The sequence below is a fragment of the Pectinophora gossypiella genome, chromosome 20, assembly GCF_024362695.1.
Source record: "Pectinophora gossypiella chromosome 20, ilPecGoss1.1, whole genome shotgun sequence".
In the NCBI taxonomy this organism is placed as follows: Eukaryota; Metazoa; Arthropoda; class Insecta; order Lepidoptera; family Gelechiidae; genus Pectinophora; species Pectinophora gossypiella.
Genome location: NC_065423.1, coordinates 10,748,800 through 10,763,881, shown reverse-complemented (window position 1 = coordinate 10,763,881; position 15,082 = coordinate 10,748,800). Strand labels below are relative to the sequence as shown.

Sequence of the window (15,082 nt, the reverse complement as noted above, 5' to 3'; positions counted from 1 at the left end):
ATCGTACGGAGACAGACGCAGATCTCCAAGCATGCAGGAATCTATAAAGTAATCAAATTACTCTGTGGTATGAAAACGCGAGTAAATCGCGCCTTCTGAACTAGGTCTCTTAGACCCGACGACGTCGCGTAGACATCGCGCTGGCGCTGGCACAACGACGACCTTCGAAACTCTATAGTCTGGGGGGACTCTTTAGTTGTGGTGTGTTCCATACATTTTTAGCCCGTTGATTACCCGTCCCTTTCCTTTCTGGCGGATAAGAAAATTACATTATCTTAAAGCATTGGAAGGTCATATTTTCTATGTTAACTTGTAAGTAAAAGTTCACGACTATATCCCAGTTAGGGTAGTCAGAGGTGCAAGATGAATCAAGTACCCACAACTCACCGAATTTTCTAACATGATAGCTGGTGAGCCGTTTCGTCGTGTTAGTTTGTGACGTAGTAAATTCGCGGTACTAATAGTCAGAGTACGTTTCATTGCAAACAATCAAGAGCCGGGAACAGTATGGATTTGTAAAGCACGGGTTTATACAATAATTTAATCAGTGTAGTGAAACGGAATGCTTTGAACGGCGAGTCCGGTTGCAATCTCGGAGCACAAGGACTCTTGGTGTACACTTGGCTAAATTAACACTATCTTGGATTACACAGTCACAAATGGTCTTTGAACAGAATCCGAACGAATGACCGCTTGTATCAAAGTTACACAGTAAGCGATAGGTTTGTGGAGAGTTTATTTTGTTTTCTACGTCTATCCAACTCTCTGTCCTGTTTTTGTTTTGTTCTCGCCCCTCGGGCCCGGCGGCGTCGATGCCGGCTAGTGCGCGACGGTACAAATACACCCAACATGTGACGTGTGATCCAAGATTTAAGTGGTTGTCTGTGGTCACTATATGTTGTGTGTATTGTCTGTTTGCTAGATGCCTGCCCTCTTCCCCCTTCTCAGTTAGACCACAACACATGCGCCAGTAATCCAGAACAGGCGAATTCTCAGGTAAAAATACCGTTTATAATTCGACCCACAAGAATACTTTCAAGTATACTATGCAAGGATACTAGTCGTTTTTGTTAAACTATCACTTCATATCTCTAGAATTTATTGTTTACTTTCACTGTTTCCTTTTCTTGGTTTGTTTGTTTATTTTTTTCCATATCTACGCTCAGTGTGCAGATGAGAGGCGTCTGGTACTGAACTCTCGGGTCCATGGTTCTAGTCCGGGGTAAAGTCACGTTAACACGTCATTAGCCATCATACTGGACCAGACATACAGAGACTAGTACATAACAGACACTGGCGTATACTTCACTCACATATACCATACCCATTCACCATGTCGTTACTGCGAGGCCTGTGAATGTGGTCCCTACTATACGATTACTTCGATCACAAGTCACTCAGTCACTGAACCAGTCAATCAGTGACTACAAGCTATGCTCTATCACTCTCTGTAATCGAATAGTACCTACTCTCTATCTCTATACGAATGCTTTATGTTGTAGTTAACCAGAGCATGATATGTACTTGAAATGAACACATTTTTACTACCAATAGCTTTTGATACAATGCATTATTGAAAACAGTCTAAATCTGAATGGCCTCTAGGTTTATAGATGATTAAATCCAAATTTTCTTATTATTATCAACACTTGCTTCAATGTATGGCATTGCATGTACTTGATATTGCACCTATTTTAATATTTTAATCGAATTTTGAATCTCATAAGTATATTTTCAATATTATAGCTGTAAGTTTTGTAGGCACAAGCATAGATACAGTGCCCTAATATACGTAACAGTGAGAGCATGTACTAAGCAATAACATAGCATAGGATCTTCACCCATATTTTACATTACTTAAAGATCTATATGAAATAGTATCTTCCAAGTAACAAATACCTACAAGATATTAAAATATCATTCATAAAGCTGACAATATATTATAGTTTCCATAAAGCTTCTTGCCGATCGTTCGTCATTTATCATCCAACTTTATTATACTACTAAAATACAAATACTTCTGCCTTTGCATTTACTACGGAACCAATTGTGTGATTGATTGAAACTTAAGACTGACAAACAAGATTGACCGTGAAGCTGAGCTTTCGTTGCCTGTATATAATGTAGGTGCCTATATCAGCTCACGAAGGAAGTCGGCCGTTGATTGTTGTACTCATATTACTAGTATATCTACGTGTTAATGCGGTCAGCCCACCGCGCCGACCGGCATAACGACACACGCCGACCGCCTTCGTGAGTTGTAGGATGACGTCATCAAAAGAGTCATTGGTTCCGTGGTACCAAAGTGGTTGTATTAGAGAGGCGACTGTCGGCTAGAGCGTGGTGTGTGTGGTGTAGCAGGCGAGGGGGAGAGGCGCGGGGAGCGCGGCGCCGGCGACGATCGCGCGCACGAGCGCTGGTAACGCGGCCACGCCACCCGTGCAGTCGCCGGCCGGTGCGGGCGCGGGCGGGATGACCGGCATGGGCGCTGGCATGGGCGCCGGCATGGGCGCTGGAATGGGCGGTGCAATGGGAACTGGAATGGGCGCTGGCATGGGTGGTGCAATGGGAACTGGAATGGGCGCTGGCATGGGTGGTGCAATGGGAGCTGGCATGGCGACAATGGGCGGCGGCATGGGCGCTGCTATGGGCGGCGGCATGGCAGGCGCGACGGGCGTGGGCGGCGCCGCTGGCAGCGCGTCCCCGCTAGCCGCGCGGCGCGCCGGCCCCGCCGTGCTGCCAGCGCCCACGGCACAGCCCCTGCAGCCGGCGCAGGCGCAGGCGCCGCCCACCTCGCAGCCCAATCTCATGCAGAAGTTCTCCGAGATGACGGCCCCCGGCGGAGACATCCTCAGCAAGGGCAAGGAGCTCATCTTCATGAAGTTTGGGCTCGGCGGCAAATAATGCCGGCGCCGCGGGCCGCTCGACGCGGGCGCGAGAGCACTGTAGGGATGTTGTAAATAATTCAATAAACGCACAGTCTAGTGGATATTGGAACGTTAGTGCTGTCTCGACCCCGCCAGTGTCGCAGGCCCGCCAGTGTCCGAGCCCTGAACCCTGAGCCGAGCCCTGAACCCGGGCGTCTGTCTCGTATACCGTCGAGGCCACACAATGAGTGAATTGTTTACACGTTACATTGGAACTGCATTATTCATAATCGTATATAAGGATTGAAATTATTAAAAGAATATTATCTAGTTGTTACTTCACAGTCCTCGTGGTATAGAATTGTTGTGAATTTCTAACGTTACGTTTTCGATCGCTAGCTGTGAGCCCCTGAAATTTGGTATTCGATTTGACTGTAATACATTACAGACTTATTCTTCAGGAAGGTTTCGTGTTGATGTGTCGACTGGTGTACTTATGCTTGGAGCACATAGCGCCAGGAAAGCGGGACAACTGATGACGGCCGGTTTCTTATTCAGTTTAAAAAAATTCGTCACCCGGCCAGCTTATCCCACTTTCCCGGCTCTGCTCTGCAAGCTTAGGGAACGTCCCCATACTATGTGACTCATTTTTTACACTTGTTTACTCCCCCTCGGTGACTACCCGTAGTATATATACACCCCACCCCACCCCCCCTACTGCGCACTATATTTGAATACACTTAGCTCGAAAAACGGCGACTTTTTTCTAAAGACCAAAATCTAACCCCCCCATTGTGACCAAGAGTGGTATTTTGTAGAGCCCCCTCCCCCTGTCCGGGTCACATAGTATGCGTATATTCCCATAGGTATATCGTCAGGTAGCTTAACAGTGACAGTGTCCTCACAACCGTCCTTCTTGACATAGAGTTACTCGTATCGCACTATCATTGTCAATGTCAGGTCGAGTGCATGGTATAAGCAGACCAGGTATGCTTTCTATGACAAGCCGCCATTGCTAGCCCATTTTTGTTCCTAAAGGTTACGGCCTGGATTCAAGTCCTTTGGGCCAAGTCTTCGTTTCATGTCTTTTAAATTAAGTGTTACCATTAAAGCGGCATCTCCAACGTTCGAAGGACGTAAATTTTATTGTGGTAATTTTAGGTGAATTACAGACTAATGTATTTTTAATTACCATTATTTGTCACATATATAAAAATCATTAAAACTGTAAGTAAATCTTTTACTAAAAGTATACAATTTCCTTGCAAAGTAAATTAAAAACATTGGACGTGGGTAATATATTTCTTAAGAAGTGGCAACACACGGTGTGATGACGTCAGCTGGGCTAACCTTGAAATGCTAGCTGTCAGTTTTGAGCATGTCGTGGTTTTCTTATACCATGGTCGAGTGAACGTTTCACGGACAATTTATAACAAGTTTCAACTGCCAGACTTACACTAATCATGGTATCATCTAGATAGACAAACCGTACCAGTTACAGTTAACCTGTGTAACTTTAATGTATATTGGCCCTGATTCCTGCAGACACATCCTAATTTTAATTATACCTGTCATTTTCTTATCCGCCGAAAAAGAAAGGGACGGATGATTGACAACACATCTCCGTCATAAAGCAACCCGTTTGGCGTGTGCTATCTGCTTAATTCTGTCGGGTTATTGGCCAATATAATATTTTGGAAGGGTTTTTTAAATTTCTGCTTAACATTTACGTGTGTTCCATATTTGTTATCCTTTTCTTTTTCAGCGGTTAAGAAAATGACAGGTATAATTTAAAATAAAATTAGATGGTGTCTACAGGATTCAGCACCATCTCCTTAATTTTCCCCTCTAAACACTTACTTTTTGTGTAACAGCATTTTCATTTGAATGTTGAAGCTGTGAGACAGTCATCTTTGATGAGGATTTGACGCCTGTCTTCTCATACGCGCATTGATATACTTAATATACGCTGGTCCCTATAATCTTGAAATAATAATATTCTGTGATAGTAGACGTGATACCATCTTTATCATTCTTATAATAAATATACTACCTACTAAAATAAACTACTGCGTCATTTATTCCTTAGAAGTATTCTACAGTTTTCAGACAATTTTATTAAAAGCTTCCGTTAAACATTCCCTTTAAAAGTTATTGTAGCATAATCATTATAAAAATAATCACATAAGCTTTTAAGATAAAATAAATATTGGTTGTTTATTAGTGAAATATATCCTTATTCCACAAAATGTGAAGTATATTACGTCATTGTACATACTTAGTCCCTGTAAGAATTTGTTTTCGTTAGATGACTTTGTAACGCGAGTTGTTTCACACGAACGCTTCACAACGCCGCGGCCGCGGTAAACGGTGTACCTAAGGCGGTTTAAAAACCGTTATTTCGCATAAAAATATCAGGTATTTTTTACTATTAATTGTGTTCTAAAATTAAATTTAAGTACAAAGAGAAAATGAAATCGAAAATGTCTGACTCGGCCGGAACTCAAAACCGCAGCTTTTATCATCAGCCAGACATTTCCGATTTATTTTCTCTTTGTGAAACTCCCTAAGTACGGGTGAGTCCTTTAAAAACAATTTATTTTATTTTAAAATAAACAATTTAAATTAAGTAATTTATTTGAAAGTAAGTACTTGCTTTAATTCTCACAAACTATGTACTTACTTCATTTTTATGTAATCTTGATTATAAAAGTGATCGCGTTGTAAAGCGCTCGTTTGGATGTCTGTGACTTATAATTGTCTTGTTATTTGTTTAAGTTATATATCAAGTTTACACGCCGCCACACTTGGCACCTATGTAATGTTTAGTGCAACTTGATCCACGTTAGACTGCATCTAGTTGACTGCACTATTATCCCTCTAAATTGGAAGCGTGCAAGCCTGTCCTACCAGTTGTTGTTTATATGCGATATACATAAGGTGCCGCACGCTACAACAAATAAGTATGTATTTTTATTAACGTATCCATGGCTTTGCCTACAATTTGACTGAAAGTTATAAAGAACTCGAAAACGTCATAATGATTTGAATGAAAATCACATCTAGTAGACGTTTGTCTCGTCTGTTTAGACGCAGACGCGGTTAATCGTTGCGGTGTAAAACATCGTGTGTAAATTGCCTACAGTGTTGAAGATAAAGAATTTATGAGACATATATGTAAGGGCCCTATCTCACTAGGACACCATGGGGTTTCGCCACCAACGCGAAATTACTCTAGATTAGGTTGCCGGTAAAAAATTGTATACGCAACCAGGTGAGATACCCTTTATACAACTGCAATAGGTACGTTTTGATAGTGGCGCCAGAATGGTGTGTGTCTTAGTGAAATATAGCCCTTAGCATGACGCTAATTGCATTAGACATTCTGTAGATAACTTGCAGCAGTACAAAACGACTTAGATCCTAAACTAACTTAAATTATAAAGAAGAGCCTTGGTTGTTAGTTTCCTTTTCTGATCTAAACCGCGAAGTATACAGTCTCTTTGTAAAATAACTGTTTGAAACGAAGTCGGAAACAAAAAACGAAGATGGTGGCATCTCCCCTATAACCTATTTGTACGGAGCTGCCACGATGCTTTACAATTACCTCATGGTAGAATAAAAGACGAAAAGAGTCTGTAAAATGTAATTTAACTGAGATACAAAGAGAGTAGCGGGCGAGGCGGAGACGCCTGACGATCTATGTTTCAAGTTGTTGTGTACATATTGTTTGGTAAGGTCGCTTGGACTGTAGGCTACTCGAGATTGCTCACTTCGTACAAGGGATTCTCTATTAAGTCCTTTATATCGCTTCGTATCTATCCAATGAGGTTCTCGTTCTCGTGTATTTAAACCTTTTCACGTATAAATTCAGATTTAGCTTGCGATTCCTAGATATCCGTTGTTGTATGGGATGTATCGAGTCCTGCGCCCCACACAAGTTGTACATACCGTGCGGGGTAGGGGGCGCCATGTTTAGCTAAGCACTGTGCTACATATCTACATATATAACCTGTATTTGAAGTTTTTCTATCATTAATGAATATTCTAGTGTTATTTCTAACACCGTTCGAAGTTGTTCACTTGTTTATACATTGTTATAAAGCTGTATCCATATCTTTTATCACGACATGTAACTACGTGTATGGTTATTTATACGAAAATAATATAAATTATGTATATTAATCGAGCATTCATGTGTGCATAATTTAAATATAAAGAGTTGTATATTATACTTACTTAATGATGTATTATGGCAAACACTGTAATGGATAAATCTCTACAATGTACCAATGAAATATGCTGAAACAAAATAAATAATACAAATGCGGCTTCTTTATTTATTGTATTTTTGCATTGACAGACAGACCATCACTATTAATTACAGTAATACTAGTCACAAACAAAACGAAGGTAACAAAGTTACTTATACTAAAGAACATTATAGCACAATACACACTAATAATACATACAATGCATATCAGGAGGGTTAAAATGGCCACATCGAAGCAATATCTAAGAAAGCAATATTGCTATTTGACATTTGTTTGCATTGCGCACTTACTTTTATATGCGCAAATGTCAAATTGCAATATTGCTTTCTTAGATGAATTGCTTCGATGTGGCCATTTTAACCCCCCTGTTAAGGTCGAATATTCTGTGGCATGATTATTTTAAGTCAGGTAAAGCAGTGGGTGCTATATACCACCAGGTTTAGGTAAATATGTCACCGAATTTCCGACTTGTACACATACTAATGCAGAAGGTAAGACCACTGTTCTATTTTTCCCTAAAAAGTGGCATGGAGGATGCTACACCGACAAGAGTGTGGCTCTTAAATTAGTGATGATGATGATGACATAATACTAATAATAAATAAGGAGTTAATATTTTTTAGTCTTCTTATTTTTTAGATTTTTCTCACATGGCATTCACTAATTAAATATTATGCTAGCATATTATATTGTCTGCATAAATGTAACTGTAACATAATGAAATAGCGTTTAAAATATGCTTGGCGGTTTTAAAACCGCAGCGTTAATGGGCAGGCGTGTGAAATAGCATGAAAGAACTTTTTCATTCCCGCCAAGTTGTGAATGTCACCCGAGGCAATCCTACATTAAGGTGGTAAGGCCTAATGCTTTAAAAATCCAAACCCCATTGTAATATCTACTATTGTGTAAGAAATTCGGACCTTACGAGGTTAGGTAAGTCTCGTCAAAAAATATATACAGTGTTAGTGACATCGTAACGAAAACTTTGAGGGACGATTCAGACCATGATTCTGAGATGATATCAAGTGGAATTTTCCGTCGCAAAATCATGGAATAGAATATAATTTAAAAAAACACTAAATTTTTCATGAATTTTCCGATTGGAAATTCCAATTGATATCAACTCAGAATCATGGTGTGAACCATCCCACTCAGTATTTGTTACGGTGTCACTAACACCCATACCTACCTATAATACTTGTATGGAGTGTAAGTGACATCGTAACGAATACAGAGTGGGCTGATCCAGCTCATTATTCTGAGTTAATATCAAGTGGAATTTTCCATCGCAAAAGTATCGAATTTAAAATAATATAAAAACACTAAAAAAATAATGAATTTTGCGACGGAAAATTCCACTTGATATTAACTCAGAATCATGGTCTGAATCATCCCCCTCAGTATTCGTTACGATGTCACTAACATCCTGTATGTTACGTAATCTACGTAAGTACCTATTGGATAATCTTAACTTAGTCTGAGTATAGTTATTAAATGTGATCCTGTTCAGCTGTGCATCAAGCTAAAAAACCTTTACGTCGCAGAATGCCTTCCTCAAAACGTCCATTGGTTTCAAAATGATGAACATTGGTCACTTTATGACGAAGACAAAAATGCAACGGCTTATTTTACTTGCTGATAAACTGTCTGTAAATGTTGCGACGACGCAACGAAGCTACAACGCTCATGTAGCCTTTCCCTAAGGTCCATGTCATCATCATCAGCCCATTAACGTCCCCACTGCTGGGGCACGGGCCTCTATGGATGGATAAGGAGATCGGGCCTTAAACCACCACGCAGGCCCAGTGCGGATTGATGGTTATTAACGACTGCTAATGCAGCCGGGACCAACGGCTTAACGTGCCTTCCGAAGCACGGAGGAGCTCGAGATGAAAACTTTTTTTTTGTGGTCACCCATCCTATAGCCGGCCTTTGCGAAAGTTGCTTAACTTCAACAATCGCAGACCGAGCTCGTTTACCGCTGCGCCACCGAGCTCCTAAGGTCCATGTAAACAAACAAAATTAATTACTTAATAATTAGGCACGTCAAACCACTGGTAACGTTTTTCGCCGCTTTCGTCGAACGAGTACTCGAGACACTTTGTGTTGAACCATCTGAAAATGAAAATAAAATAATTCAAAATCTCTTCTTCTTATCGTGTGAGTTGTGAGGTGGAATACCGACCTCATCAACCCTGGTGTCAGGGTTATTACTGAGTCGCCAAAGGCCCCTGACATGGCTCATGTAACGACTACATACTTACATCAGCAAGTAGTAACCAGGACCAACGGCTTAACGTGGCTTCCGAAGCACGGATCATCTTACTTTCGGACAATCTGGTGATCAGCCAGTAATGTCCTAACCAAACTAGGGACCACAAAGTAATTTTTGTGATATGTCCCCACCGGGAATCGAACCCGGGACCTCTGGATCGTGAGCCCAACGCTCAACCACTGGACCACGGAGGTCGTTATAATAATCGTTATAATCAAAATAATTAATATTAACTACCTAACGTTCCCAAAAAATGAATCGTTTCGTATCAGGTGGCCAATCATATTTCCTCTCCGGTTCTCTATAGTCTTCATTATGGTTCTCACAAACATCATAGAAGGAAAAATTGAAGGGAAGAGAGGAAGGGGTAGACCTAGGAGAACATTTATGAAACAAATAAAAGAGAAGGTGCAGGTCGTGTCGTATCGGGAGGTGAAGGTTTTGGCGGGAAGGAGAGGAATGGCGATTACTCCACCGACAAGAGCGCAGCTCTAAATAAAGAGAGAGAGAGAGAGAGAAAGTTCCCAAAGTGGGAACATTTCCGGGAACGGCACATCATTAATAACAACACACACAACAACAACACACAACAACAACACACAACGACAACACACAACAACAACACACAACAACAACACACAACAACAACACACAACAACAACACAACAACACGAATACACACACACACACACACACACACATGTAACACAACAATATTTAACTTACCCTCCCTTATGTACGCAACCAGTCACAGGGTAAGCGTTTTTGAAGCACTTAGTTCCTATTGTATTAAAGTACATTTTCCCGACTACCCTGGAGGTACTGCTGTCGACGTTCCGAAGACACTGGCGGAAGGTCTCGTCACATTCACAACTAAGTCTGAAACAATCGAAATTCCTCAGACAGATATCATCATCTTCAGCCTATTAACGTCCCCACTGCTGGGGCACGGGCCTTCCCTATGGATGGATAGGGAGATCGGGCCTTAAACCACCAAGCGGGCCCAGTGCGGATTGGTAGTTATTAACGACTGCTAATGCAGCCGGACAGATATAACATAAACTACCTGTACCTACACGTCCCACTGCTGGTCACAGGCCTCCTCTCAATCAACCAGAAGTATGGAGCATACTCCACCACGCTGCTCCAATGCGCGTTGATAGAGGCGTTTGTGTTAGCAACCCGGAACCAACGGCTTCACGTGCATTCCGAAGCACGGAATCATCTTGCTTTTTCAGACTATCAGGTGATTCGGCCTGCAATGTCTTAGCCAAAGGACAATCTCATTGAGTGATTTGCGACAGTGTCCCCAGCGCGAATCGATCCTGGACTTCCAGATGTTGAGCCGAACGCTCTAACCACTAGGCCAAAGGTTCCCAATCTTTTTCGACCTGCGGCGCAGTTACAAGTTTAGTATTTTGTAACGGCGGCGCCCTGCCCTAGCTAAGTTGTTAGGTTAGGTTACTTCGAGGGAGATAGGAAAACGCGCGCAAAGATGGTAGGTGCCTATCGTCGTTCTAAATTTAAAATCACCGTCGAAAAAGTGTCTCGACGCTATATTATTTACCGATGCGAGCGCTCAAATAAGTACTTACCTGCGAATATTTATGGTTTAAAAAAAATGTTTATTGTCATAGAAAAAGATCGACACAACATTGGATACTATAGCTAGGACACACAAATGCTACAGAAGTATAACCCTGCTACCTGAACTAGGAGACCTGTATCTCAGGAGCAGTGTTCAGCAATTACATCTTTTATAACGTCAGTTGAGGCAGACCATTGTTAAACTGAATTTATTTGACAATAAACTGTGGTTAAATAAGAACAAATAAACATGCATTTTGTATGTTGTGGTTGTGTTTGTGTGTGTGTGTGTGTGTATGTGTGTGTGTGTGTATACATGAGTGTGTGTGTTTGTGTGTGGCTGTGTGAGTGCTTGCGGTTTCGGATAATGTTAGAACTCACGGCGCCCCTCTTTAATTTCTACGGCGCACCAGGGCACCGCGGCGCACACTTTGGGAACCCCTGCTCTAGGCCATGGATAGTTTGTCTACCAAGCCATGTTTCAAGGCAACTGGCAATGCGTAAAATGTTATAGCATCACGTTTCATACGTTATCTGGGAAGGCCTGTGTCATGTCAGTGCATAAACTGCGGCGTTTAAGACTAATTCGAGGATACATCTTAGAATACAGTTGTAACTGTCCAGGTTACAACTATTAAAACTTTGCGCATTTATTTATTTTTTGAGGTGACATCATATGACATTCACTACTTGGCCGTACAAATAGGGAGCGCTAAGGGCTCTCACAAGAACAAAATACAACAGACCTGAGGGTATACAGCTGACCGCGGTTTTTCGATTCTGCTCCACACCGCCCAAATCCCCTGGTAGTTGCGGCTTCCAAATACATCCCGCTTAGGGACGGTACTGAAAAGTACCGGCGTCCGAAGGACGTAATATACGATCCCGACGACCCGATTACTGCTCTAGCATAGAGGCAGCCAATCAGCTCGCGACACCAAACACTTCAGGACCCCGATACCGACCCCGCCGGCGTGGTCGACGATTTCTCTCAATCAGCGCTTATCGTTATCGACCTACTAGGGTCGATTAATTCTTGCATACTTACTTTACAATGTGATGGTTCTACTTACGTGATAATATTTACAATAAAACATCTAACTCCCTAGAGTTATCCCGTTTTTCACAAGTTCCGCTTACCAAACCTGAAGTTTTGACAGGTCCGGTTTTTTACAGAAGCGACTGCCTGTTTGACCTTCCAATCCGCGAAGGGAAAACCAGCCCAATATAAGTTAGATCACATACCTCCGAAAATGCATTTCTCGGGAATGATACCTCCGAAAATGCATTTCTCGGGAATGATACCACCGAAAATGCATTTCTCGGGAATGTGGATCCTTTTTGGGCTAATTTTTCTACCCGTGGTACTACTGACATTTAGTAAAATATATTCTTAATTTTATAGCTAAAGATACCTATGCCAATGCCTTATGTTATGATATGTTGTGACTAACCGTGTATAAAAAGCGGTGTTGGTGAGGTTGTGCTTGGTTTCCCCAGCTGGTATGATGTCAGGACAGTGGTCGTGGTCCCGGCAGCAGCGGTCGGTGTCCTTCGACGGCCCTAGGTCCTCGTCACCGTCTGCTATATTCCCTGCTCCGCACCACTTCGTACCTGGTTAATGTAAGTATTTATTCTTTATTATATGTATGCTTAGAGAGGAGCTCGGTGGCGCAGCGGTTAACGCGCTTGGTATGCGATTGTTGAAGTTAAGCAACTTTCGCAAAGGCCGGTCATAGGATGGGTGACCACAAAAAAAAGTTTTCATCTCGTGCTCCTCCGTGCTTCGGAAGGCACGTTAAACCGTTGGTCCCGGCTGCATTAGCAGTCGTTAATAACCATCAATCCGCACTGGGCCCGCGTGATGGTTTAAGGCCCGATCTCCCTATCCATCCATGGGAAGGCCCGTGCCCCAGAAGTGGGGTCGTTAATGGGTTGATGATGATATGCTTAGAGAGAAGACATTAGGCAAAGGCTGGCTAGCAAAAGCTGTCCAAGAAATACGGCGGCATTTTTTTTTAAATAAAAAAATACAAAACAAATGTTCAGCCGTGGACGTATGAAAATGTGATTTTAGTATTGAGTGCCATATCCAGGATTTCACTATAAGGAACATTTGATAAATGGGTCGTGTCCTAAGTTCAAGATAAATTATGAAATTCTGATTACTAAATAAAGACAGATCTAAAACTAACGAAAAAACATTTTCTTTTTTCTATTTAATGTATTTATGAATTTTAATCAAGAAAAACGTAATAATAAGTCCGACATTTTATCACGTTTTTCTATGACGTCACAGTGTGCTTTTTCATACAAATTCCATAGTAATTTCGTGTTTTGACGTTTAGTAAAAAGTAACTGATTTGACTAGTTGCAAACTATAAGTCATTTTTAAACGAAAGACTAAAATAGGCTATTTCCTATTTTGTTAAGTAGGAAAAAGAAAAGGTTTTTCGTTAGTTTTAGATCTGTCTTTATTTAGTAACTAATCAGAATTTCTTTAGTACACGCACTATCCAATCACTCAACCGTAGGCACATTTATTTAATAGGTAAATTGTATAAAAGATACTAATTAAGCGAACAATTTACCGGGAAATATTAAATTAATTCTCTCCTGCATAATAATCTCGTCAATATCTTCCCCCATATCGGTATTGAATTTCAAATTCCTAGCCGCCATTTCATTTAAATCTACGTCGTTGAACACCCAACTATGACAACCACTGGTTAAAACTACCATTACTATAAAATAAATGACGTTAAAAGTGAACATTTTGGCACTTAACACTGTTAATGGTTACAACTGAGTAATGTAGTGTCATATTTTTACGTACGAGTATATATATCGGGTTTATTTCAGTTTGTGTACGCAAAGATATGGCCTCCAAGCGAAGGGCGGAAGCGTTTTGATAACACTCTTCTTTATTTTCCTTCACGGCATTGATAATTTTATTTAGACATTTTGATAAATACTGACCTACGCGTGAAGAAGGGTAAATTAAATCCAATTTTAAGTATTAAACATAGCTCGCGAGATAATTAATGTGTAGGTATACTACACACCTTTAATGCTAAGTATGAACTATTTTATGCTACTTACGTTTTTCATCATCACTAATTTAAGAGCCACGCTCTTGTCGGTGTACCTCTCTCCGTGCTACTTTTTAAGGAAAAATAGGGCAGTGGTTTCCATTTTGCCTTCTGCCCAACTTATGTTTTTAATCATACATAAAAATAAATTGGTGGTTATTAACGACTGCTAATGCAGCCGGGACCAACGGCTAAACGTGCCTTCCGAAGCACGGAGGAGCTCGAGATGAACTTTTTTTTGTGGTCACCCATCCTATGACCGGCCTTTGCGAAAGTTGCTTAACTTCAACAATCGCAGACCGAGCGCGTTTACCGCTGCGCCACCGAGCTCCTCAATCCGCACTGGGCCTGTGTGGTGGTTTAAGGCCCGATCGATAGGGAAGGCCCGTGCCCCAGCAGTGGGGATGATGATGAAAAATAAATTGGGTACTTACTTAGTTTCCTAGGTCAAAGATAAATTATGAAATAAAGGCAGATTTAAATCTGACGTAGAACATTTTCTTTTTTCTATTAAATTTAGTAACTTATTTATGAGTTTTAATCAAGAAAAACGTAATAATAAGTACGTATAACGTACGTGTACGTATAAGTTCGACATTTTATCACGCTTTTCTATGACGTCACATAGTGTGTTCGTATATTGACGTTTAGTTAAAAGTAAGATTTGACTAGTTGGAAACTACCCTATTATAGCTACGTTACTAAAATTTGTTATTTAAAAATTAGATACTTAAAATAGGTAGGTTCATGTGTTACGTCTGAGTGTTGAAATTTAGTTATGTGCAATAAAGTATAAGTAATTATTTAGACATTTTTATAGATACTGACCTACACATGCACTATTAAAGACCTTTACGAAGCCACTGACAATGCCGTAAGCGTGGCCAATTATAATTGTAATTATTGGTCAGCAAAAATTTTGTATCGATCGCCATCGACTCGCAAAGAAGAAGTAATTATTTGATTTGATTTAGCTACCTACTTATG

At 40.9% G+C, this 15,082-nt stretch overlaps 3 protein-coding genes across 13 annotated transcripts in view; 2 read left to right on the top strand and 1 right to left on the bottom strand.

The window, feature by feature from the left end:
• The window catches only part of LOC126376191 (RIMS-binding protein 2-like), a 36,581-nt gene extending 29,375 nt beyond the window's left edge, over nt 1-7,206 (top strand). For 7 of the 11 annotated variants that reach the window (XM_050023414.1, XM_050023418.1, XM_050023417.1 and 4 more), the window contains 2 exons: nt 923-996; nt 2,359-7,206. In XM_050023414.1, the coding sequence (XP_049879371.1) occupies nt 923-996; nt 2,359-2,904 (620 nt within the window). In that variant the 3' untranslated portion in view covers nt 2,905-7,206. Of the gene's footprint in view, nt 1-922; nt 997-1,166; nt 1,223-2,358 lie in introns of all 11 variants that reach the window. The other 4 variants (XM_050023425.1, XM_050023416.1, XM_050023424.1 and 1 more) reach the window with 3 other exon arrangements.
• The window catches only part of LOC126376242 (serine protease gd-like), a 115,090-nt gene that overhangs the window by 56,959 nt on the left and 43,049 nt on the right, over nt 1-15,082 (top strand). The gene's annotated exons all lie outside the window — the stretch shown is intronic.
• LOC126376404 (phospholipase A2-like) lies at nt 9,172-13,652 on the bottom strand. The gene is made up of 4 exons (XM_050023731.1): nt 13,595-13,652; nt 12,458-12,617; nt 10,143-10,295; nt 9,172-9,256 (listed from the first exon to the last, which is right to left on the bottom strand). The coding sequence occupies exons 1-4, from the start codon at nt 13,650-13,652 to the stop codon at nt 9,172-9,174; spliced, it is 456 nt and encodes a 151-aa protein (XP_049879688.1).

What these genes read in the sequence shown, in the direction of transcription:
- LOC126376404 (XM_050023731.1), bottom strand. Translation starts at nt 13,652, where the DNA reads ATGGGGGAAGATATTGACGAGATTATTATGCAGGAGAGAATTAATTTA. An exon ending in AACACCGCTTTTTATACACG is followed by an intron (nt 10,296 to 12,457) that starts GTTAGTCACAAC and finishes CGATTGTTTCAG; the next exon opens with ACTTAGTTGTGAATGTGACG. An exon ending in GGTTGCGTACATAAGGGAGG is followed by an intron (nt 9,257 to 10,142) that starts GTAAGTTAAATA and finishes TTTCATTTTCAG; the next exon opens with ATGGTTCAACACAAAGTGTC.